Consider the following 26,202-nt stretch of genomic DNA (forward strand, 5'->3'; position numbering starts at 1 on the left):
TGTGGTGTTCTAGGAGCTGAGAAGTTATGGTCTATTCCTTGTGATGAAAAAAATCCAAAAATTTTGCATTCTCAAATTCCGTTCCATGGTCAGACCTTATGGAAACTAATAAAGTGCCCAATATTTTTTCCATTTTCTTGATGAAAATTTCAAAGACATCAAAGGCATCTTCTTTATAGGCTAGAAACAAAGTCTAGGTGAACCTGGAATAATCATCAACAATTACAAAAACATACCTTTTTCCACCTCTTCTTTGTTGTCTCGTTGGTCCACACAAGTCCATATGAACCAGTTCAACACACTTGGTAGTACTAACATGATGCTTTGACTTAAATGAAGATCCTACCTTCTTTCCCCTTACACATTCACTACATAACTTTTCTTCCTTAAACTTGGTTTTAGGTAACCCCAATACTATGTCTTTGGATGAAAGTATGTCTAGTCGTTTTAGACTTACATGTCCAAGTCTTTTGTACCAAAGGAGGGGATCAGTTGCTATTGCACTTAGACAAGTCAACTCAGGTCCAGGTACTGCCATTAAGTCTGCTTTGTACACGTTTCTGTATCTCCTTGCAGTAAGCACAATTTCTTTGGTATCCATTCTTTTGACTTTAACCCCTGCAGCAGTAAAAATTACTTTATTACCTTTGTCATATAATTATGAGATGCTCAGCAAGTTATGCTTTAATCCTTGCACAAGATACACATCTTCTACAGCTTTTGAATTCGATGTGCCAATTTTCCCAACTCCAGTGATGATTCCCTTTTTTCGTTTCCAAAAGAAACTCGTCCTCCATCTATTTTGGAGAGTGAAAGGAACTTTTTCTTGTCGCCAGTCATATGTCTTGAGCATGCACTATCTAAGTACCAGTACTTTTTGGTTTCCTTTATCATCTCTGCAAGATAGATCAATGGTTAGATTTAGGAACCCAGACTAGCTTGGGCCCTGTTTTGTTGGTAAAAGGATGAATTAAATTCCTTCTAGTCCATGCAGGAAACACGTAACCTGACCTGTTTCTCTGACCAATTTTAGTGCTTGTATTTTTAGTCTGAGAAAGGTTTGTTGCTAGATTCTGGCTTCTAATTATACTGGTTGCAGCCACAGTACATTCAGTAGTAGGATGCCCAAGATTGCCACAGATATAACATAGATTTTGCAGATTATCAGCTTTTTTAAAAAACCTAAACCTGCTTTTTCATTATGATTTATTTCACTCAACTGATGAACAATTCTTGAAGAATTTGTCCATCTGTTAACTCTTTACAAGTCCAACTTTAACTTGGAAACTTCTTGACTTAGCTTATTTATTTTTTCAGTCAAATTATGACATTCTTGTTTGTACTTAGTTAACTCAAGTTCAGCCTTTTCTTGTTCTTTACTCATGGCCCTTTTACCATTTTCAGTGAGTGTTAATTTAAGAACTTCAGACTTAAGATCATTATTTGAAGACTCTAGAAATGTGACTTGGTTCTTGAGAGTGTAATTTTGTTTTTCAACAGAATGTTTGCAAACTTTCAAATCAATGAAATCAAATTTTAGACTTGCAAGGCTATTGAACAGTTCATCCCTATCAGAAGTTAATTCTTGGAGACTGTCAATTGAATCACTCATCATGGAAACAAGTTTAGTTTTAGAAAACAGATGCATTTTTTCTTTGAGTTCAAGTAAACTTACCTCAGGAGCATTATCTTCTTCCTCAATGTCTGAATCTCCAAAAGCCATAAATGCTGTCTCATCAACTTCATCATCATCAGAGTCAGATCCCCCATGCAGCTATCATGGCATGTTTTTTTTTCCTTTCTTTTGGCCCTTTCTTTTTGTTCCTTTTCTACCCTTTCCTTTCTCCATTCTATTTCCCATAGATGACATTCTTTGATATGATGATCAGTCTTTCCACACTTGTAACATCCATTTTGATTATTATTTGAACGCTTCTTGGTACCTGTTCCCTTATTCTTCCTGAAGAACTTGCTGAAATTCTTGGTTATGAAGGCAACTTGCTCCTTATCAAGTTCAAATTCATCATCACTATCAGAAGCTTTTAAAGATAAGATCTTCTCAGGGGCTGCTTGTTCTTTGATTCCATCAATTTCCATTTCATAGGTCCTTAAGTTTCCTACAAGTTCATCCAGGGTCAACCCTTCAAGCTCTTTATTTGCCTCCCTAATTACAGTCACCTTAACATTCCATTTTGATTTAGGTAACACCCTCAGTACCTTTTTAACTTGTTCTTCCTCAGAAATAACTTTTCCTAACGAAGTTAACTCGTTTGTTAAAGTGGTAAGACTTGTCATCATCTCATGAAGTGTTTTATTTTCCTTCATTTTGAATGCCTCATATTCAGTAAATAGGAGAGCAATTCTGAATTTTCTTACTTGGGAGGTACCTTCATGAGCATTTACTAGTGCATCCCAAATTCGCTTAGCCATAGTACAGGTGAATATCCTGTTATATTCAGCTGGTCCTAGACCACACACCAAGATGTTTTTGGCCTTCGCATTTTTCTTTAAAGCCAACAGGTCATCAGGAGTAAATTCACTCCTTACTTTCTTGACTTATACTCCATCAACAGTCTTTATTGGAATAGTGGGACCATCAGTAATCCTGTCCCATAATTCATAGTCTTTACCTTGAATGAACATCTCCATCCTTGTTTTCCACCAGATAAAATAAGAACCATCAAAGAGTGGAGGTCTAGTGGTTGACTGACCCTCACTGTGACCAGTAAGAGATGCGGAATTCATCATGTTGATCCTTTTCTTAGGTGTTGTCCTTATTTAAGACAACCTCACTCTGATACCACTTGTTAGAGTACGCGTCCTACTAATTGCCTATCTGTGGAACAAGTAAGTAAACGTGGTTCATAGAAGTAAACTGAACACAGTATTTTTACGTGGAAAATATCTGGCTCAAGAAAGGTGTAAAAAATCACAACCTGTACCTCTAGAATCAATGATTTATTACAATATCAGAACCTAACTACTACACAGTTTATGACCTGTTAAGTAAGAGGATTGGTTCTTCTTCAAGTATGTATGCTGATTGTTGATTGACTTTTTCAGTACGTCCGTAAGTACTAGCTTTGAGTCATGTTTGCTGTATTTAAGTCAACCTGTGATAGAGTCCTTTTTGATGTTCAATTCTTTCTTCAGTAGAACTCTATTAGTTAGTTCTTTTCCCTTTTGTTGTCACCTCACCTCTCCTAGTTTTGATAGGATTCTTTTAATTCAAATCCTCTTCTTACTGAACTCCTTAATCAACTTGACTTTTTCAAGACTTCTAGTCTAATCTAACTCGGCTTCTGATATAATCAACGTTATCTAAGTTTGTCTTGAACACATAATCATATCATCCAAACTCCTGTGCCATCTAGACTATTTCACCTTGAATGGACCAGCTTCTTCAACGTGTTTCATTCATATGTCTATCATCAAAACTCCTCATGCCCTAACATATACTAACATGACATTCAAGCCTATCATTATAGCCACATACGAACTTCTAGGAAAACACCCATAAAAACCTCGTTCTCATATTCTCTAAACCTCTATTATTAATAACTTTCTTGCACTATTTTAAAGAAAACACACACAAAATCTCAACTAACCATGACGTATATCAAAAGCTTGGCCTCAATCTTACTTCACACTTATAGCCTTAGATAAAACACGTATACAAGAACCTTTCCTCAATAAGAAACATTTACTCTCTCCTATATAAACAATCTTTCATCACCACTATCATCTCCCCTTTAGATTAAAGCCATCCTTCTAAACTTATGGATCCCTAGGACTTATCCATAATTTCTTCACTCTAATGTTCTATAGAGAAATGCTCAACTCACGTGAATAAACTATATTTAAAACATACTAACTTTATTTTTGGACAATCCCTCTCCACATAGACCATTCTTAATTTTCTCTATCTTCAATAATTATCGCCATAGACTTACACTCTTCAATAATTATCACATTTCTAAACTTATATTTTCCCTAAACCACGAGAATCAAAATCATACCAAAAGACTCAACATTATCTATCCATAACTCCTTAACTTGGCTATTAAGAACACTATATACTATATAACTAGCCTTCTTCTTATTTAGCAACTCGAGGGTACTACTAACCACACACAACCTTTAATAATCTTAGAAAATTATGCAACCCCCATATCATCTTGGGTACACATCTAAATCATACCTATAACATCATACTTAATCTTAAATTAATAAACTTAAATTCTTGCATGCACTGTTCCAAACGTAGTGGTCCACCTCCATATAACCAACATCACTAACCAAGCAATCATTATTTCCACCTTGATGATTATCCATTGTTCAAACTTAGTGTCTTGTGCTAGGCATGATAACAACACAACCTCACATACTATTCTCGCTTGAAAGCTATAAAATAAAACACCAAGAAAAAATAGCCCACTAGAACCTCATAACAATAGTAATCGATCATAATCCTATGGCATATCTTATTAAAATCCATTAGCATATTATCCTTCTACACATTATGACTATTTACCCATCTATAGACCTAAATTACTTTCATAGCTCTATAAGTTTCAACTAAACTCCTTTTACAACCTCAAGGGAAGCCTAAATTAACAATACTCAACCACCAAATACTTTATTAATATCCTATACTTTTCTAACATAATAAATACCATCAATAACTCCTTTCATACTTCAAGAAAACAATAATTAACCTTGACTAATAACTCCTTCTCTACCTTCCACCGAAGAACCTGTACCACATTCATTTCCCCTAAACTAACACACAAGGACATATCACCCCACTACTAAATCGATAGTATGCAAAAATTCATCTATATATATTCAGTCAATCACCATCACTACCTTTCTTGTCACAACACTCTAAACCCATACTTCCAGCAATAAAAAGGTTCTACTACTTATGAATCATAACACTCAATGTCACAATATCCCTCAAATGTAAACTCTATTTAACAATTTGGGTTCACACTATCTCCTCTCATGAGCACTATCTGTATTAAAGGGGTTTATGAGGAATCTGAACACATAACATATTCTGTTTTAACTACACAACTCATATAGATGAGGACACAAGCTTTCAACTTAAGGGACTTATAACATATTAGCGAGTTCCTCTTAAGCCCCTTGTATGACTTCTAAAATTACAGATAGTAAATTTGAGAGCATCATCTTAGGAGAAATTGGAATCTCATACTCCTGTTATCTCGAAAGGTGTAGATAGAGAATTATGGAGTAACGTATGAATTGACAAAATTTTCTGAAAGAACAACTTTACTGTACGATCTAGAGTATGAAAGAAAAGAGACATTTCTTAAATGCCCTATAGCCTCTCAAATAAAAGTACCAACGTCTTCTTACCGTTTTACAAGAATCTACTAGGCACAGCTTCATAGACACCCTAGGACACTTGAACTCTATGCTTTAATACCACGTTTGTCATGACCCGAGACTACCCCCTAGTCGTAACATGGTACTTAGAACTGCAAGTGATCCTACACTAACCCATTATGCTTGCATAACTCGTGAGCAACTGAATAAGTTACATAAATCTAAAGGAATAAGAAGAAGGGATGTATTTTCTGAATATGATCAATACAAAACTATATTAAAATAATTATAACTCTGGTTATACAAAACAATACTGAAATCAAATACACCAACTCTACTGACTGTCTATGAAGCCTCTACTAATATTGACCACAGATAGCCGGGATATGACCTCCAGTTATCCCTAATCAATATGAATAAATAAAGAAAACAAGATGCTACTCGAACTATGATTGACTCAAGCCCTTGAATCAAAAAGACTTATCACCTACTGATCGGAAGTTGCACACTGTCTGATTATGATGTGTGGGCTACAAATGGTACCTACATTATGAGACAATATAACATATAGACATATATATGAATTAGTACTTTTGGAATATACTGAGTATGTGAAGGTGAATGTATAAGTAAAACAGTACCTGAATATTCTAATAGACTTTCAAATAATCGACAGTGTGATGATATATTGATACGTGGTAAGGATGGTAGGTTGATTATACTGATGATGGAAACGATGATGACAATTATTATGAGTTGTAATATTGATTGTGTACCTTGCATTCATTCCTGCATGCGTATCATCTATCACCAGTATGCACCTATATCTATCAGCCGGTATAGAATGGTTATATAGATATAGATGAAAAATATACCTTGCATTATTGTATGTTGATTGAACCTTTCGAGCCCAGGGCAGTAGGGGTGCGCATAGGCTCAGCTAGGTATTTGGTTGTCCAGAGTATCCAGTTATTCACGCTGTTATTGATATTGTTATTATCATCGTTATGATTATTATCATGGCTAGCTTATGACAGATTGGTCATTGATCCGATATCAATATTGAGGTATGTTTTCTACCTCTTATATCTTAATGATGTCATTATTATGCACAACTACTTCATGTCTAGCCATGTGGATTAGAAACCCTGAATATGCCAGTATTAGATCCTGATAGTATTATAATGAGATCTTAGAATGAAGATATGATGATCTAGATTATGCTTTGAGATGACCTTTTGTTCATATTGCATAATCGTTTCTTGACCATGTATATTGCTATATATCTTTGTTTCGGTCTTTATTCGTATATTGGACTGGGATATACGGTATAGTATTAACATTCTAATGAATGTGGCTTGAATATGATAGTTCACCCGATACTTCCTTAGTCTTATGATGTTAGGCTCTTGGACTTGAACAAGATAGTTGTCCCTTATAATTCTCATTGACTTGTTATATAATTTCTGAACTCTTGGGTGTAGTTTTCCTTCTGTTTATATATTACATATCTGGTTTATCTTGGAGCTTAGTTAATAGTTGCCTACTAAGTACCATTTGTTTGGTACTTATACTACACTTTTGCATCCTGCAGATCATAGTACGGGTTATTGCCGTTGATGTGTGTGTCATGCCGAGCAACCATAGTTTGGAGACTTAGAGTGAGCTCCTGATGTTCGAAATATCACTCATATCTCTCTTATGTATTGGACTACTTTCTATGTTGTATTCGGAGATAAGTTGTATCAGTGTATCTCCCTTGATATTTTACTTTTATACTCTTATTATATTAGAAGCTCTTATGCTGATATCACTAGGTTTTGAGATTTTATTATGCATTGATCTTTATTTCATTTATTCCACATTTTTTTTCTTATATTATTGAGTAGTCTGTTACTAGCCGTTTCGGACTACGGATTGACTTGCCTACCGGTGGGTTATGGTAGGCAGCATCATGACCTGAGAAATTGAGCCGTGACATCATGTCTAAAGTTTTAGATTTTTAGTTAGAATATTCGTGATTCTATGATTTAGGGTTCAAACCTAATTATTTAAAATTATGAGGTTTTCTTTTTTCACAAGTTATTATATTGTTATTGTTTTTGTTTATATTAACTTTCCTTGATTTCAGTATTCCTAAATTATATTTGAAGAATAATTATGCATGATTTGATAGATTACAGTCAATTTCAATATAATTGATATGTTTTGAACAAATGATCCTAGAACTCAATAAATTTAACATGAGTAGTTTCAGTATCTCAAAATATCAGTAAAATAGTAAATTAAACTAGTTTATGCTTTATTTTCATAATTCGATTTATATTTATGAGAAACTGATAATATAATTTGGTTGAATTATTTAGCATCAAGCCGACATAGATTTCAAGTAACCCAAGTATCAGAACTACTTTGCTGCCACGGGATAAGGGTCTTTCGTGAGATTGACACCTCTAGCCTGAAAGGACTCAGTTAGTGGATCTATATTAGACATGTTCTATATTTTTGGTCGAATATAGGGCACCTTTACAACTGGGGTTGTATGTTGGACACCATGTTACTCACGTGGTTTATATAGGTTATAAGAATCTCCCTACATAAATGATTTAAAACATGACAATTGTATACTAGAAATAGTTTAAAGCATATGTTAGTATGTTTACGATATTGCATATCTCACATGTTCAATACATTCGATGGTACTAACCATATACTTTTTCTTTGTGCTATATCCTATCATAATATAGATTTAGGTGTCCATTCCCAAATTCGTGACTAGAGCAGGTTATAGACACTTCACTCCAGCTTTGGTGAGTCCTCTTCATTTAAGGACCCGTTTTAGCTTTCAAATTAGTTAGTTTATTTCAAACATTTGTATCCAGTTGCTTAGAATTAGTTGAGGATCTTATCCTAGTAACTCATTTATTCAGCAAATAAAGATTTTAGACATAAATAGTACAATATTTTGATTTAACTATTTAGACATTTATTTATTCACAGCAATCAGTTTATTATTATAGTGCCCATTTTAGTTATCTTTGTTGTTCCACTCAGTACTTCAGTATTTTATTTTTAGTAATATAATAGTATCAAGGGTTCACTTGTAATTCTAAGTACCGTGTCTCATTCAAAGTGTAGACTCGAATCGTGACAAACTTGGTAAAAAAAAACTAGGTTCAAGAGTCCTAGGATGTCTGAAGTCACGTTTAGTAAAGTCTTTTTTTTTTTTTTTTTTTTTTTTTTCATGAATGTGAAGCGCGCCACACTTATGAGGAAGAGGCTACAAGTCGTTTTAGGAAAAAAAATTTCTTCATGTTTATTATCGTGCGATATCGTGTTCCGTGTTCCATGTTTATTACGAATCTGTGTGCTTTCCTCTGCTTTATATTCCTGCATTCCTGCTTTACTCTGTTTTATATTCCTTATGGGTGCCGTATCTATGTTATGTCATCTGCTTCTGTGCTGTACTATGTGTTTGTGTGATATCTCGTGACTTGAGCCGGGGGTCTTTCGGAAACAGCCTTTCTACTTCATCAGAGGTAGAGGTATGGACTGCGTACATCTTACCCCCCCAGACCCCACTAAGTGGGAATACACTGGGTTTGTTGTTGTTGTTGTTGTTGTATTATCGTGCGATAGAGTTTATACATTTACATTGAATGATACATTGCATATTTATATATTTTAGATTCAAGCAAATAAAATTAATCAATATACTTGTTTATATACAAATACAAATGATAAATTATACATTCACGACTAAAATATTTAAATACAAAAAAATAAATTTATTTAAAACATATAGTATGATTCACACAAATATGAAGTATTAAAACATATAAAATACAACAACAACAAAAGACGAAAGAAGAAAAAAATACAAAAAAAAATGAAAAAAAGGGAGAAAAAATGGCAAAAAAAAGAAAAAATGAAATAAAAACAAAAAAGTCTACAAAGAAAAAAGAAAAAAAACTGCGAAAAGAAAAAAGAAAAAGATATAAAAATGAAAAGAAAATGAAAAGGACAAAAAGCAAAGAAGAAAAAAATGGGAAATACAAAAAGAAAAAAGAAAAAAAATAAAAAGAAAAAAAATTGAAAAAAGAAATTAAGAAAGAAAATATTGGAGAGACACTGAATTATATTTAGTTGAAAAGAAAGAACATGAATTACGTATAATAATTAAAATATAAATTAAATAGAGGAATTAGAAACTTATGTTAGCTAAGCTTATAACTATCCTAAAACTTAAAACTTATTAACTATAGAACATGAAACAAATAGATTTTCTATATAAAAATAAAATTATTAGTTTATATTACTATTATTTTTAAACTCAAACCAAGTATGCCCACAAAATAGAAGGGAAAAATGAATCGAATGAGAAGACAAGAAAGGCCAGCAGAGAGCAGCCAACTCTCTTGACGGTTATTTCCACTCTTTTCTCGTTTCCTCCGCCCCTTCCCCCCTTAAATTCCTTCTCCCTCTCTGCTTCTTTCATCTGTTAACCCACATCTTACAGCAACCCATTTCTCCATTTTCTCTAATTCTTCCTTCTCCAATAATGGCGACGTCTTTCTTTACAGCAAAAGTTTTGCCCCTTAACTCTACTAGATCTGCTGATAAGCCCCTTTTGGGTCAAGTTTTGCTACCTTCTTCTTTTCTTGGACCATCCGCTCATAAACTTTCCCTCAACAACGCTTTCTCTCTTCAATCACAACGCCGATCCAATGCTGTTGTCGCAGTTTCTGATGTCGTTAAGGATAACAAGTCCAAATCCAAATCTTCTATCTCCAATCTGGTGCCCCTCCATTTTTCTTCATTTTGGTTTTCCTAGATTACTTTTCATTTGGGTCATGCTCAATTTGTTACTTTAATAACTCTTTGTATTATTAACCTCCAAATCTTCTATCTCCAATATGGTACCTGTATTTTTTTTTTCACTCGGTTTTTGTTGATTTTGTCTTTGCAAGCTGAGTTTTCATCTGGGCCATGCTCAATTTGTTACTTTAATATCTCTTTATCTTATTATTATTATTATTATTTGGTGAATTAGTGCTTTTTTCTTTACATTTCTTGTGTAAAAATTCTGTTGTTTGCTAAAGATTCGTCCTTTTGGGGGTGGGGTGGGGGGGGTGGGGGGGAATGTTAAGTTATTTAAGTTTCTTTGTGTTAATTTAGTGCTTATCTTTGACTCTGTCGTATGACACTGTAGCTGCTTGCATGATTCTGTTAATTAGTCGTCTCTTGTTCCATCCCTATTTTGATAATTTTGGCATTTGCAAGCTCAGTTTTGTTTCTGTCATTATAACTTTTAACCCAGTTGTGACTCTTTAGTTGATGAGTTATTGTGGCGATTTAGTGCTTAATCTTCTTAGAATTTCTCATATAGCATGTAGTTGTTTGAAAAGACTCGGGCTTCTGTGATTTTTAACCAATTATCTGTGTCTCCTGTTGCATTTAGTTGATTACTAAAGAGGAGGGATTGGAACTGTACGAGGACATGGTGTTGGGAAGAGCTTTTGAGGACATGTGTGCCCAAATGTATTACAGGGGGAAAATGTTTGGTTTTGTGCATTTGTATAATGGGCAAGAAGCTGTTTCAACTGGTTTTATCAAGCTCTTGAAGAAGGAAGATTCTGTAGTTAGCACTTACCGTGATCATGTCCATGCATTGAGCAAAGGTGTCCCAGCTCGCCAAGTGATGAGTGAGCTATTTGGGAAGACCACGGGGTGTTGTAGAGGCCAGGGCGGATCGATGCACATGTTCTCCAAAGAGCACAATGTTCTTGGCGGTTTCGCATTTATTGGTGAGGGAATCCCAGTGGCTACAGGTGCTGCATTCACCAGCAAGTACAGAAGGGAGGTCTTGAAGGAGGCTGACTGTGATCATGTCACTCTTGCCTTCTTTGGTGATGGAACTTGCAACAATGGCCAATTCTATGAGTGCTTGAACATGGCCGCATTGTGGAAATTGCCAATTATCTTTGTTGTTGAGAACAATCTGTGGGCAATTGGGATGTCCCACTTGAGATCCACTTCTGATCCTGAAATTTGGAAGAAAGGTCCTGCCTTTGGGATGCCTGGGGTTCATGTTGATGGAATGGATGTGTTGAAGGTGAGGGAGGTAGCAAATGAAGCTGTTGGCAGAGCTAGGAGAGGGGAAGGTCCCACTTTGGTTGAATGTGAGACTTACCGGTTCAGAGGACACTCTTTGGCTGATCCAGATGAGCTTCGTGACCCTGGTGAGTGTTCCGTTCCCCTTTTGTTCCTTTTCTCAATTATCTTATAGTCTTCCAGCTTACTTGTGTTATTATCCTCAATCCACTTGTTGCTATTCCTTTAATACTACTGCTTTGGCATTTGTGGTACCTGACAATTATTGTAGAGTGTTTTCTAAGGTTTTGTAGGGTAAACCATTAGTACTTAATAGAGAGCTATTTGTTGATCAAATTAACTTAGGCAGCTTGTCAGAGAAATCATTAAATGCTTTTGATTTACCTTTGTTTTTTTTATTTTTTTATTTTTTTGTAGTGAATGCTAGATGGGTAACCAAACAATTTTCTTAGCACAGTAGCCTACCACTTCTTTTCATTAATATGCCTGTACTATGACACGGCGAAAAAGTTGATAAGACATTTTGTACAAGAAGCCTCAAATTGGTTGATCGTGTGGTAGTGATTTATGTGCAGGCAACTGTGCAGATGTAACCTTGGCAAAGTGTGTGGAATGAGGAGCACTTCGATTTGATTATTTAATATTTATAGCTTCCTTTTACACTTAGGCATATATAACATGAAGTATCTCAGGGACGCTGCTAGATGTTTCCACTGATGAATATATACCTCCAAAACAAAGGAAACAAAAGCACCAGAAAGGAGCTTAATGCTCCAAAACTCCTTATTTAGAATGCTGTAGGATATATCCAAGTATCATAAGAGAAATGAGCCTTCGCTATTATCTTATTTTGTTGCACATGTACCCTTATACGTGGTCTACATATTTGGAGCCTATAACACCATTTCTTTGACCTTGATTTGTTCATTTTGGTAGCTGAAAAGAATCACTATGCCACAAGAGATCCTATTACTGCGTTGAAGAAGTATATGTTTGAGAATAACCTGGTCAATGAAGCGGAGTTAAAGGCCATCGACAAGAAGATCGATGAATTGGTTGAAGAGTCTGTAGAGTTTGCAGATGCAAGCCCTGTTCCAGCTCGTAACCAGCTGCTAGAGAATGTATTTGCTGATCCTAGAGGGTTCGGGATTGGGCCTGATGGAAGGTACAGATGTGAGGATCCTAAGTTCACTGAAGGCACAGCTCAGGTCTAATTCTCAAGGCTGTGCTTTGTGGGCCTGCACAAGATGGCTTTCAATAGTTGATGAGAAGCAGGTTTTCATTTAGTAATTATTGATATTGATAGCGCTTCTACACATGTATTAATGTCTTTCCCCATGAGAAAGATCTGATGTTTAGTTACTTTGTAGTTTCAATTTTGTTCAGGGTTGTGTTCTCTTTATCTTGGACATTGTTTGTTAGTTGTACTAAAGGGCCTTGTGTTCCTCCTTTTGCACTTCCAATGTTTGCAAGTCTTGTACCATTTGTTAAATTTTTTTAAGCTTCTTAGTTCTGCTGTCAAGCTTAACTCTACTTATTGCATCCTTGTAAAGTTGGGTATGAATAGTGTGCAGGAGAAATCAATTTGTAGGAATGCTATTGTTCATAATATTCATTAGTTGGTGTATATTGCTGATACCAGTGCATTTACATGGTTCAGCCAATATCCTGGAGATTATATCTCTAAATTTGCTCCCAAGTTCTCTAGGAATTTAAATATTCGGCCAGAGTATTCGGGTGAAAGACGTGTATGTAGCTCAAGTAGGTACCAGATCTTTAATGGTTTTAATTCAGCAGATTGAAGAGGGCATTTGAGGATTTATTAGGAATATTAAGGTGTTTGGATGACCAGGCCTGGTTTTACATGTTTTCGGGTGTGTTAATGGTCAATCCATGAGGCGTGAGCTAACTGTATTGTTGAAACTGTGAAAAGGAGGAGAGTAGAGTGCTACTGGACTTTATCATGAGAAGAAATTTTACTGGATTAGTTGATATATTTTGAATCTTCAATCTGTTATTTTGACTTATAATATGTAATCCAAGTGCACAGTACGAGTAGACACTCCCTTATATATTCATATTTCTGCTCAAATATTAAGCGTTGTGTACAATTATGGAGGTCCTTTATGTTTATATAAGCTAGTATAGCTGGTAAATTGTCCACTAGCAGCTTTTACTTATGCTGACAATTGACAGAGACATCCCTTACTGCATCTCCTCCCTCGTCAAAACTCAAGTCTTGTTGTTGCTTTTATTGAAGCCATTTTCATTGAAGGTATTTTTAGAACGTTTCGATTTAGAAATAAGGGAAAAAGGGCAAAAATATCCCTTCTACTTTTATTTATTAGCTAAATTTCCCCTTCATTATAGTATCTAGCTATTTATACCCTCACCATTATACTATCAGGCTAATTATACCCTCGCCGCCGTTACTAAACTTATCACATATACCTCTCAATTGGATGGATTGCCCCAAATTCACTCAAAATATCCAATTTTACTTAAATTATCTGATTCCTTATTTTAACCCAATCCACATATAATAAAAGTCTAGTGCACTAGAATCCCTGTTGTTTCTTTATATGGAAATCTTTAAGCTTGTGATTCTTTTCCTCTGGACTCCAATTGCAAGGTCTTGTATGCAAGACAAAAGTAGACTCGTTGAGATGTTATTTTAACTTGAAAAAGCTTCTTGCACGCCCATGACCATAATGTTATGTTCTAATCAAATAGGCATTTGATCAGTAGAAAGCTGGATAGTAATAATGCAACATGTTTATGAATCTTCTGACAAACTAGATTAGGAAGATCCGAGGCAAGCTTCAAGAATATGGACAAGTTGGAGATACCAGGGTCTTCAAAATAGCTGGGTTGTATTAGCTAGGGCTATTCCCAAGTCTTTTGAGTTGGGTTACAAATCTACGTCGACCAACAGTTTAAAGCCACATTTTATCTTAAAAGCTCATCTATGCCATGTCATAATTATGTTGGAAGGGCATTTTTTATTTCTAATATATAAGCGCGAATGAGCATCCTAAAAATAATCAGAAGAACATTTTTGATTCAATAGGTGTAAGGAAATATTTTGAGCCATTTTCTATAGGTCGAGGGTATGTTTAACAGTTTTAAAAAAGTAGTAGTAAATAATCAGTTGTAGGAGAGTGCTCATGTAAAATTATAGGGAAAAGGGTCAAATTTACTCATTTATTTTAAAAAATTGGTTAAATATATCTTTCGTCATATTTTAGATCAAATTATCCTTTTACTTTGAAAAATTGTCTAAATATATCCTTCATCATACTTTGGAGGTCAAATTTACTCTCGTTGTTAGACTTTGAAGGCAAATTTACCCTACATATTAAGAATTTTTTCACATGTACCCTCCGCTTTCAATAGAAAAGCTGAAATCAATGTTAAATGTTTCATTTTTTAAAAGCTAGTCTATGAAAATGTGTATTGCACGTTTATCCCCAATTATTTAATATAAAACTTGAATTCTTAACGCCAGTTAGTGCGCTGGAGTTAGGGGAGAAGGTGGCGGGAATGGGGGTGTGGGAGTGTAGGGGTGTAACGCCCCAAGATCCCATTCCGAGACGTCACACGGTGCTTAAGGCCACACGCGGCCTCAAGCTAACCTTCTAAACCTGTCATCACTTCTAGAACTCACTTTGACAATAGTCATGCTAATATAAGAGAGAATGACATATCATAAACATACTGGAATAAGATAAGAAATTAGCCTATACAATCCAAAATACTGAAATTCCGTACATACCAACCCTTTAGTTTGACAAAGCCTCTATACATCAAAATCAAGGAGACATTGGGACAAACCCCTAACTGACTCAAATAGTACTGAAAGCCATAACAACAAAACGGTATCACAAAAATATAAACACGATCCTCGAACCATGAGGACTCACCACTGAGCAGACGAAAAGCGGCACCCGAATATCGCTAATGCAGCTGAGTACCTGAACCTACATTACGAGAAAATGTAGCCCATAGGAAAATATGTGGGTCAGCACTTTGGAATGTACTGAGTATGTGGGGTGCATGTAACAATGTAAATATCATCATCAATTTCATGAAAATATGCATATGTACAATGATGGCTCACTTGGCTTGAGTTAGATTGAAACATACTTTTCATGATCTCATCGTAAATAAATCATATGATAAAAACCTCATAAATATCATAAACAACTCAACTCTTCAACTCAAGACTCGGAGTGACTCTGTAATTCAAGAAACTCGATTCTTATGGACATGGGAGGTTCTTATAATCGACATAAACTATGTGAACTACATGGAGTCCAACGTTTTTCCCTCCTAAGGAAAGAACCCCACATTGGCGGGAGCATCGTACTCTTGCCAGGGAGTACAACCTAAATTTTGTGATCACAATCTCATACTCGGCCTCCGGCCCACAATTATCAATATCAATCCTACGGTGGCACGTAGTTTCGAAGAAAATAACACATTTCTCGTTCGGTGCTAAATACTACTCCCAGACACAAACTCAGAACGAGTTTAGGAAATCCACCACAAACATCACAATGGTCTATCATGAAGACCAAATCAAATCTCTTTCTCATTTATCAAATCATAATCAATTTGTGGATTCCTAACTCGACTCAAATCAAATCAATCTTTCTCAATATCAAAATGTATCAATTCATTAAGTCATGGCAACATCAATAACTTTGAGGAAATATCAAGACTCATTGTGACAACTCAATTCTCATGAATCAATATACTCAATAATCCAAATTGCATAAGGAAGCTTAAAGCTTGACACATATCTTGAAAGTACTTGAAATACCAACTCACGGTAGGAACATGAAATTCACAATATTAAATATCAAGACATAACTTGAAAATTGTAAAATAATCATGTATAACAAAGCTTGAACAATTTATATTCTCATAATCTCATGATGAAGTAATTTGGGTATAAACCCACTTGCAAAATCATATAAATCCATAATAAAAATCAAAGCTTTGAGCACAAGAACGAAAGAATTGCTCTTGTTCAAAACCCCACATACCTTAATCTTTGAAATTGGTTGAACTTTAGTGCTTGAGACTTTACTCACACTTGTAGTAAAAAAAAAAATTCTTGAAGCCCACTCTATGAGGAACTTGATTCTTGAAGGCATATTGAAGATTTATGGATGATTTTTGGAAGATTAATTTCTTTAAATAAAACCCTAGATATATTTCTTAAAAGAATTGGAAGAGAGAAATGAAGAAATTAGGTTTTGGATGAGGATTCTCATATATATAGAGGCTTCCAAAAATGGGAAATAACCAAAATACCCTTGCAAAAATCGTCCATCAATTGTTGAAAAAAATAACTGCCGACATCCGTGACAAACTGTCAGGCCCGTGATAGGCCATCACGAATTGTCATCACAAAAAAGGTGGATTTTGTGACTTTCTTCCTTAAGGTGACGACATTTTGTGACGGGCCGTCAGGCTTGTGACAAGTTGTCACAAAAGGTCGTCACAGATTTTCTAGGCTAACATGCTGTAGTAAAATAAGCATAACTCTTTACTCCGATATTGTATTTTGACGAAATTGGTATCGTTGGAAAGATAATTCAATTATCTATCTTTTGATAGGTAATGAGCTCAAAAATTCGTACTATAACGGGAGATATGCTCATTTGAAGTTGACTATGCCAAAATCCTTCTCAAGAATTCAATCGGTAAAGAATGTTTTGATTTGCCCAATCGTTAGAACATCTTTAAAGCCTTAATACACATCACCCTTGACAAGAAAAAAATCAAAACACTATAATTTATTTCTCATGGGCTTGAGTCATGGTGGCACTATTGGTTAGAATCTCGGGGTATTACAATATCTCCCTCTTGGAAACATTCGTCCTCGAATGTTGCCAGATAGGCCAAAAACAAGAGAAAAATGAGGACGTATAGATGGAACGACTCACTCAAAAGACTCACTTCACTCTATACCTTCGAATACTATAGAAAATGCACGAATTCATGATGAAAGTAGACACACTATTGAATCTTTAATAAGAAGGGGGCGGAATTAAGAAAGAATGATACCTTCTACTCGCTCCGCACTCACAGAAAAGAGGTGAGGGTACTTGGATCGCATATCATCTTCGGCTTCCCAAGTAGCACTCTCAATAGATTGATTTTCTAAAAGCACTTTAACCAAAGGAACTTCTTTGTTCCTTAGCCTACGGATCTGAAAATCCAAAATCTCAACCGGAATCTCCTTGAATGAAAGGCCATCCTGAATATCTAAGCTTTCGAAAGAATCAACCACGACAGAATCACCAATACACTTCTTAAGCATAGAAACATGAAATACCGGATGAACGCTAGAAAACTCCGAGAGTAAATCCACCTCATAAGCTACTTTCCCAACATGGCTCAGAACCCTGTATGGACCAACATAATGGGGACTAAGCTTTCCCTTCTTCCCAAATCTCTTCACCCCTTTTATGGGTGAAACATTCAAGTACACCAAATCATTAACATTAAACTCAAGATCTTTTCTTCTCGCATCCGCATACGACTTTTGACGACTTTGAGCGGTTTTCAATCTTTCTCGAATCAACTTAAATTTTTCCATAGCCTCGAACACAGCATCCGGCCCAATCACAGCTACTTCTCCTACTTCAAACCAACCTATGGGCGATTTATATCTTCTCCCATACAAAGCTTCAAACGGGGCCATCTGAATACTAGCACGGAAACTATTATTATACACAAATTCGATCAATGGCAAGTGCTCATCCTAACTACCTTTGAAATCAAGCACACATGCCCTCAACCAAATGACGGTAGTAACCAGCTAGACCCAAGAAACTCATAATATCATACGGGGAGGTAGGTCTAGCCAATTCTTCACAGCTTCTGTCTTTTGAGGATCAACTCTAATACCTTCGGAAGAAACAATGTGACCTAGAAAAGTAATTGACCTTAACCAAAATTCACACTTGCTAAATTTAGCGAATAATTGATGAGCTCTAAGGGTTTCTAACACGATTCGAAGATGATCCGCATGGTCATCCCCACTTCGGGAATATACAAAAATATCATCTATGAACACAACAACAAACAAATCCAGATACTGCTTGAATACTCGGTTCATAAGATCCATGAGAGCCGCCGGAGCATTGGTTAACCCAAAGAACATGACAAGAAACTCAAAATAACCATAGCGGGTTCGAAAAGTTATCTTTGGAATATCACACTTTCTCACTTTAAGCTGATGATAGCCGGATCTAAGGTCTATCTTTGAGAAATAACTTGCACCCTGGAGCTAATCAAATAAATCATCGATTCTACGAAGAGGGTACTTGTTCTTAATAGTCACCTTGTTGAGTTAACGGTAGTCAATGCACATACGTAATGTACCATCTTTCTTCAGCACAAATAGAATAGGTACACCCATGGGGAAACACTAGGTCTGATAAAGCCTTTTTCTAAGAGATCTTTGATTTGCTCCTTCAACTCTTTAAGTTCTGCGGGAGACATACGGTATGGAGGGATGGAAATAGGCTGAGTGCCGAGAAGAAGATCAATCCCGAATTCTATTTTTCTATCAGGTGGGACCCCTAGAAGGTTTTCCAGGAAAACATTGGGAAACTCTTTAACAATGCTAACTGACTGAATAGTCGGACTCTCGAACTTGAGGTCTTTAACTCGAACTAAATGATAGACGCAACCCTTGGAAATCAACTTCCTAGCTTTGAGGTAGGATATGAAATGGATCTTTGGAGTTATAGAACTTCCGAGCCACTCAAACATGGGCTCGTTAGGAAACTGAAACTTGACCACTCGGGTACGACAATCTATAGACGCATAGAACGAGTGAAGCCAATCTATACCCAAAATGATGTCAAAATCAACCATATTTAGCTGAATCAAATCAGCACATATGACTCGATGAAGGACAGTAACAGGACACTTATTATACACTCGCTTAGCAATAACAGACTCTCCTACCGGGGTAGGAACCAGAATAGGCTCAGGAATTCATTCAGGGTCCATCTCAAAATTTATAGCAACCTGAGGTGTCACATAAGAGAAACTCGAATCGGGGTCCATCAATACATACACATCAAAATAAAAGACCCAGAGCATACCAGTGATAGCATCTGGAAAATCCTTCTGCTTCTGGTGAGGTAGTATAGCATAGAAGCGATTCTGGCGCGAACCGCTAACAGTACTAGAAGAGGTGCCCTGAGGGGGAACTGGGCGGACTACAGGAGCGGGGGCACTGGTAGCCTAGCTATGGGGTCGAGCATCTTGAATCCCCTGTCTAGCATACGGACAATCTCTAAGTCGGTGGCCTAACTTTCCCCAACCAAAGCAACCTCTCTGATCAACAAAACATTCGCCAAAATAATCTCTACCACACTTGGCACATGAAGGAGGACGAGGACTGTTACTTACACTTTCCTGAGACCTGGACGGGATAGGCATGCTCCCCCGCTTCTGCCTGCTTCTAGGTGCGAGAGCACTAACTGAGGAAGGCGCAAGTATAAACGGACGTCTCTGGAATTGAGGGCGGTCCCCTCTATAGAATCTGGACTGACTGAATCCCTGCTGCTATGATCTAGCTCTTTTATTCCCTCTTACTCTCTCCCCCTCTTTCACCTTATCAGTTTCAATCTGTTGGCCATGTATCATCAACTGAGAAAGTTCTATCTCCCTATTAAGCATAGCAGATCTACACTCTTTCACAATGTAACTCGACACACCGGTCACAAACTTACTCATGATGGTCCTGGAGTCAGCCATCATACTAGGTGCATATTTGGACAACTGATTGAATCTAAGGCTATACTCCTTAACAGTCATGGAGCCTTGTCTCAAATTCATGAATTCCTCTATCTTTGCTTCCCTCATCTCAAGAGGAAAGAATTTGTCCAAGAACGCATCCTGGAATAACTGCCAAGTCATGGGAGCGGTATCCTCCCCTCTACTTTCCCTTCATATTTCTACCTAATCATATGCAACATCTTTCATTCGATAGGCAGCCAATTCAGCACTCTCCTTCCCAGTCACGTGCATAATCTGGGTGATCTTTCTCACTTCATCCAAGTACATTTGTGGGTCTTCACCTACCTTCGACCTATAGAACTCAGGCGGATTCATCCTCATAAAGTCACGAACCTGAACTACAGCAGAATTATTCTCTTACGGAGGTGAAACAGTATCCTGGGTGTTAGCTTGAGTATTGGCGGTAACTGCCTGGGCTAGGGCCTGAAAAGTTGCCCGAAATTCTGCATGTGACACATGCTCGTTCAGGGGATTAACGAGTTGAGGTTGCTCGTTGTTTCTATAAGCTCGACGAGGAGGCATTTTCTGTCATAAGAGAGCACGAATTAATAGCAAAGAGAAACAGTCGTAGGCACGATAAACTTTTGAAAGAAAGAAATAACTTTTCCTAAAACATCACGTAGCCTCTTGCTCATAGATGTAACGCACTACACACCGATGATCAAGACTTTACGTAATGCGGCTTGTCAGACTCCCTAGGACTCTTTAAACCTTAGGCTTTGATACCAAGCTTATAACGCCCCAAGATCTCATCCCGAGATGTCACAAGGTGCTTAAGGCCACACGCGGCCTCAAGCTAACCCTCTAAACCTGTCATCACTTCTAGTTTTCACTTTGACAATAGTCATGCTAATATAAGAGAGAATGACATATCATAAATATACTGGAATAAGATAAGAAACTAGCTTGTATAATCCAAAATACTGAAATTCTGTACATACCAACCCTTTAGTCTGACAAAGCCTCTATACATCAAAATCAAGGAGACATTGGGACAAACCCTCAACTAACTCAAACAGTACTGAAAGCCATAACAACAAAACGGTATCACAAAAATATAAAAACGGTCCTCGAACCATGAGGACTCACCACTGAGCAGACGAAAAACGGCACCCGAATATCGCTAACGCGGCTGAGTACCTGAACCTACATTATGAGAAAATGTAGCCCATAGGAAAATATGTGGGTCAACACTTTGGAATGTACTGAGTATGTGGGGTGCATGTAACAATGTAAATATCATCATCAATTTCATAAAAATATGCATATGTAAAATGATGGCTCACTTGGCTTGCGTTAGATTGAAACATACTTTTCATGATCTCATCGTAAATAAATCATATTATAAAAACCTCATAAATCATCATAAACAACTCAACTCTTCAACTCAAGACTCGGAGTGACTCTGTAATTCGAGAAACTCGACTCTTATGGACATGGGAGGTTCTTATAATCGACATAAACCATGTGAGCTACATGAAGTCCAATGTTTTGTCCTCCTAAGGAAAGAACCCACATTGGCGGGAGCATCGTACTCTTGCCAGGGAGTACAACCTAAATTTTGTGATCACAATCTTATACTCGGCCTCCGGCCCACAATTATCAATATCAATCCTAAGGTGGCTCGTAGTTTCAAATCATCAGAATACTATGATCAATAAACTATTGGCACGGATACAAACAACGCACTTCTCCCTACTATTACGGATGCATTCATACTCATTAACCCTCTACCCTAATTCACGTCCCACACACCCTCATATCAAGGGTCATGTCCTCTGTAAGATGTAACCGCTCCATGTCATGTCGAGTCACCTCTCTCTAATATTTCTTCAACCTGTTTCTACCCCACTTAAAATCATTCATAGCCAGTCTCCCACACCTCCGTACTGGAGCATCCATGCACCTCCTCATCACATGACCAAACCATCGCAAGCTCACTTCTACATCTTGTCTTCCATCGAAGTCACTCCTATCTTCTCTCGAATAATCGTATTTCTGACCCTATCTCTCTTGGTAAGTCCACACATTCATATCAACATCCTCTTCCCCGTCTCCTTCAACTTTTAGATGTGAGAGTTCTTAACTGAGCAACACTCCGCTCCGTACAACATAGCCAGTTGGACTACCACTCTATAGAATTTACCTTTTAAACTTATGAGACACCTTCTTATCATAAAGACTCTCGAAGCGAGCCTCTACTTCAACCACCCTGCACCAATACGATGCGTGACATCCTCGTCAATCTCTTCATTCCCCTGAATTATAGTCCCAAGATGTTTGAAACCATCCTCTTCCAAATGGCTTGGGAATCCAGCTCCACTACCACGCCAACCTCATATGTCGAATCACTGAACTTACATTTCAAGTACTCCGGCTTAATCCTGCACTAATAAATATCCAATGACCTCGTCCAGTTGGAAAAATTTGACCAACAAAATTAAGATATGAATATATTTATTTGTCTTTTTATGGATCGGGTTAGATTAGGGTGTTTTAGTTTTAAAAAAATAGGCATTTAACGTTGATTTGGGCTTCTGTTAAAGGGAAAGGGTTGAAAAAAGTTTCTTAGAATAAATTTAATCTATAACAGCAAAGATAAATTTGATCCAATTTTCCCAAAATTTGAAAAGGAGTAAATTTGGCCATTTTCCCAAAATTTTACGCCTCTTCGTAGGGAGAGCTTGATTCTCGATATCAAAATTCCCAACGCAATCCTAATTCATCGGGTTTCTAAACTGATACTCAATTGGAAAACTTCCCCCGGAAAAAGGTTTGATTTGGTTCTTATTAAAATCAAAACCTAAAAAGAGTATTAAGTAAGACATTATTCAATATCAATAATAATAAAACCCGTCATTTTTTCCCTGAGAGAGGCACTCTTTTCAGCTCAAAGAGAAATAATCCATTTTCATTGTGGCAATGATGTTGTTCCTCCCACTATTGTTCATTTCCTCGTTATTGTTGTTGTTTGTCTTGAAAGCGTTGGTATATAAAATCTTATGGGTCCCTTTTAAAGTGCAATATCAGTTGAAGAAACAAGGGATAGAAGGACCAGGTTACAGTCCAATTCTGAACAACACAGCAAAGATTAGAAGAGTGATGATAGCAGAAGCTGAATCAAATTCCACTTGTTTCAGCCATAGTCATGATATAGTAGTTTCCCGTGTCATGCCACACTACTATTACTGGTCAACGCTTTATGGCAAGAATTTCCTTTACTGGTTTGGTCCTACGCCTAGGCTAGCTATTGCTGATCCCAATCTCATCAAACACATTCTGCTCAACACTAGTGGAGATGGTTCTTTTGAGAAGGTCAAACATAACCCTTTGTCAAAGCTTCTTTTTGGAGATGGGCTTGTTGGATTAGATGGTCACAAATGGGTTATTCATAGAAGGATCACCAACCAAGCCTTTAACATGGAGATAGTAAAGGTACTCAATTTGGATATGGAGCATACGATGTTTGTTTCACTTAAAAAAGAATGAAACTTGTGGTCTACAATAAGTCAATACATATTTGTGTGACTATTAAAGTTAAATTGTTACCATATATAAAAATGTATTATTTTGTTGAAACTAAGTTTAAAAAAAAAAAAAAAAAAAAAGTTGTTCCTATAAATTGGGACAGAGGGAGTATCAAACATTCTGAAATTGTAGTGTCATATGAACTGAAACAAATTAATGATCGAGAAAAGAATGGACATAAGAAGAATCACGAGGAATAGGAAAAAATGGGAGAAGAAAAGAAGCGTACTAAAATCAATGTATTCACTATTCAGAAACATAACCAGAATTTAAAATGTACACTGAATATGTACGTTTCTTTTTCAATATGTCTACGTGGTTCGAGCAAAAAAGGAGTAGGTTTGGTTGAGATTGATACAAAGATCCGTGTCTTACTGTACTAAAGTTTTGCCTTTTGGATCCTCCATGTCCTTCAATTGGCATGTGTCCATTTTTCTCAGGGTTGGATTTCTGAAATGGTTGATAGCACAACAAAGTTGTTGGAGAAGTGGGAAGAGGTAACAAGTGCAAGAGACCAGTTTGAGATGGACGTACACAAAGAATTTCACAACCTTTCAGCAGACATCATTTCTAGGACAGCTTTTGGAAGCAGTTTTGAGGAGGGAAAGCGTATTTTTGAATTACAAGACCAGCAAGTGAGCCTTGTTTTAGAGGCCATAAGAAGTGTCTATATTCCTGGATTCAGGTGCATTTCATTATCGGATAGTGTAATGTATCTCACCCTTCAACGATATGGTTGAATACCAAACTATATCTATCCATTTCTTTTAAGTTACAATCCTCACACTTCTTCATTGTATGAATTGCACCAAGTAAAGGTTAGGAGCAAACAAATGCAAATTCATCTCATTCTTTACTGTTGATTTCCTTAGCTTACATGTAACCATATTTATGACCGGCTTAGTTATAAACTGTGGAGCGGAGTGCTGGCTTGTTAAGAATTCTCACGTCCAAAAGTTGAATGTGGCAGAAATGAGAATGTTGCGTTGGATGTGCGGATTTATGAAGGCTGACAGGGTCAGGAATGAGATTATTCGGGAAAAGGTGGGAGTGGCTTCGGTGGAGGATAAGTTGCGGGAAGTGAGGTTGAAATGGTTTGGCCATGTGATGAGAAGGGGCACGGATGCCCCAGTTCGTAGGTGTGAGAGGTTGGCCTTGGAGGGTTTCAAGCGGGGTAGGGGTAGACCGAAGATGTACTGGAGAGGAGTGATTAGACGTGACATGGAGCAGTTACAGCTTACTAAGGACATGACCCTCAATAGAAAGGGTTGGAGGAAGAGTATTAAGTTAGAGGGCTAAGGTGTGTGGTCGAGTCGTAGCCTGTAAGTAAGAGGGTTAGGCGTAGCTTGATTGGTAGTTCTAGATTTGGGGGAGGGGGATTTTTGGTTGGGTAATTGCACTTCTTTTTTGTGGATGATGCTTCTTTGTTATTTTATCATTTTGCTTGCCTTTTGGTCTACGGTCCTTTGTCTTGAGCCGGGGGTCTATCAGAAACAGCCTCTCTACTCCCTCGGGGGTAGTGGTATGGACTGCGTACATTTTACCCTCCCCAGACCATATGCGAGAATATACTGGGTTTGTTGTTGTTGTTGTTGTTAGTTATAAACTGCGTGTATTTGCTAAAAGAACAATATCTGTATCTGAGATGCCTTTGAGAATGTCAAAATCACAGCCAAATTGCATTTAAATGTGCTCTTGCTGATAATAATGAATTTCCTACCAGTTTGTCCCACTGATATAACTTCTTAGATACATGTAAGTAAGAGTAGGTATCATTTCTGTTCTATACAGAGCTACCATGTAAAAGCAAGAGGAAAAAACATGTTAGAAATTAAGTAGGTTATCTCAGAAAGAAGAGTCCCATATAGAGTAGGAAGATCTGTCTTTGTGGGCTCACGCCCGTGAGATTTTGCCTGAAGACAAATTGGTGAATTTGTCCCTACCATGCGGAGACCTAATCTAAATCCGGTTTAGCAAAAACTACTTCTAAACTTTTGTTCCTACAAAAACTGTTCCAATTCATTACCCAAAATGTGTCCAGATCCATTCTCTAGAATTAAGTGAGCCATTATTTTAAAATTATAACCGCTGACTCGTTACGTGAATCAATGGACCATTAGTTCTTTATCCTATAATGATCAGATTTTCTCCTAAACCTCTACATTCTTTCTTTGTGGGAAAGACAGCCAATTGAGAAAATACTCCTTTTCTTCTTGTTATATTGTTGGATTTCCACTATTTGGTAAGAGTTCCTCTTTGGTATGAGAAATTACTGTTAGTTGTTCTCCTAATTTTATACTAGAACAATTTATTGAATCCGGGATACTCCTACACCGGATGAAATATCCTTATAGTGCCATAAGCAGGCTTCAA

At 36.8% G+C, this 26,202-nt stretch overlaps 3 protein-coding genes across 4 annotated transcripts in view; 2 read left to right on the plus strand and 1 right to left on the minus strand.

The window, feature by feature from the left end:
* Nucleotides 1-711: 711 nt before the first annotated feature.
* Nucleotides 712-2,430, minus strand: LOC124885769. Its single transcript, XM_047394020.1, has 4 exons — nucleotides 2,031-2,430; nucleotides 1,344-1,740; nucleotides 1,007-1,188; nucleotides 712-896 (listed from the first exon to the last, which is right to left on the minus strand). The coding sequence occupies exons 1-4, from the start codon at nucleotides 2,428-2,430 to the stop codon at nucleotides 712-714; spliced, it is 1,164 nt and encodes a 387-aa protein (XP_047249976.1).
* A 7,262-nt stretch (nucleotides 2,431-9,692) lies between these two features.
* LOC107856624 (pyruvate dehydrogenase E1 component subunit alpha-3, chloroplastic-like) lies at nucleotides 9,693-12,932 on the plus strand. 2 transcript variants are annotated; one of them, XM_047415029.1, is made up of 4 exons: nucleotides 9,693-10,134; nucleotides 10,256-10,274; nucleotides 10,817-11,597; nucleotides 12,406-12,932. In XM_047415029.1, the coding sequence occupies exons 1-4, from the start codon at nucleotides 9,917-9,919 to the stop codon at nucleotides 12,681-12,683; spliced, it is 1,296 nt and encodes a 431-aa protein (XP_047270985.1). In that variant the 5' UTR covers nucleotides 9,693-9,916; the 3' UTR covers nucleotides 12,684-12,932. The 2 variants fall into 2 exon arrangements, with proteins under 2 accessions (XP_047270985.1, NP_001311662.1); NM_001324733.1 differs by lacking the exon at nucleotides 10,256-10,274 and having other exon boundaries at nucleotides 9,917-10,153; nucleotides 12,406-12,683.
* Nucleotides 12,933-22,876: 9,944 nt separating this feature from the next.
* Nucleotides 22,877-26,202, plus strand: part of LOC107878024 (cytochrome P450 734A1) — an 8,740-nt gene continuing 5,414 nt past the window's right edge. Inside the window, exons 1-2 of the mRNA XM_016724889.2 lie at nucleotides 22,877-23,736; nucleotides 24,270-24,514. Coding sequence (XP_016580375.2) covers nucleotides 23,224-23,736; nucleotides 24,270-24,514 — 758 coding nt within the window. The 5' untranslated portion in view covers nucleotides 22,877-23,223. The remainder of the gene's footprint in view (nucleotides 23,737-24,269; nucleotides 24,515-26,202) is intronic.

The sequence above is a fragment of the Capsicum annuum genome, chromosome 7 (assembly GCF_002878395.1).
Source record: "Capsicum annuum cultivar UCD-10X-F1 chromosome 7, UCD10Xv1.1, whole genome shotgun sequence".
NCBI classification, from domain to species: domain Eukaryota; kingdom Viridiplantae; phylum Streptophyta; class Magnoliopsida; order Solanales; family Solanaceae; genus Capsicum; species Capsicum annuum.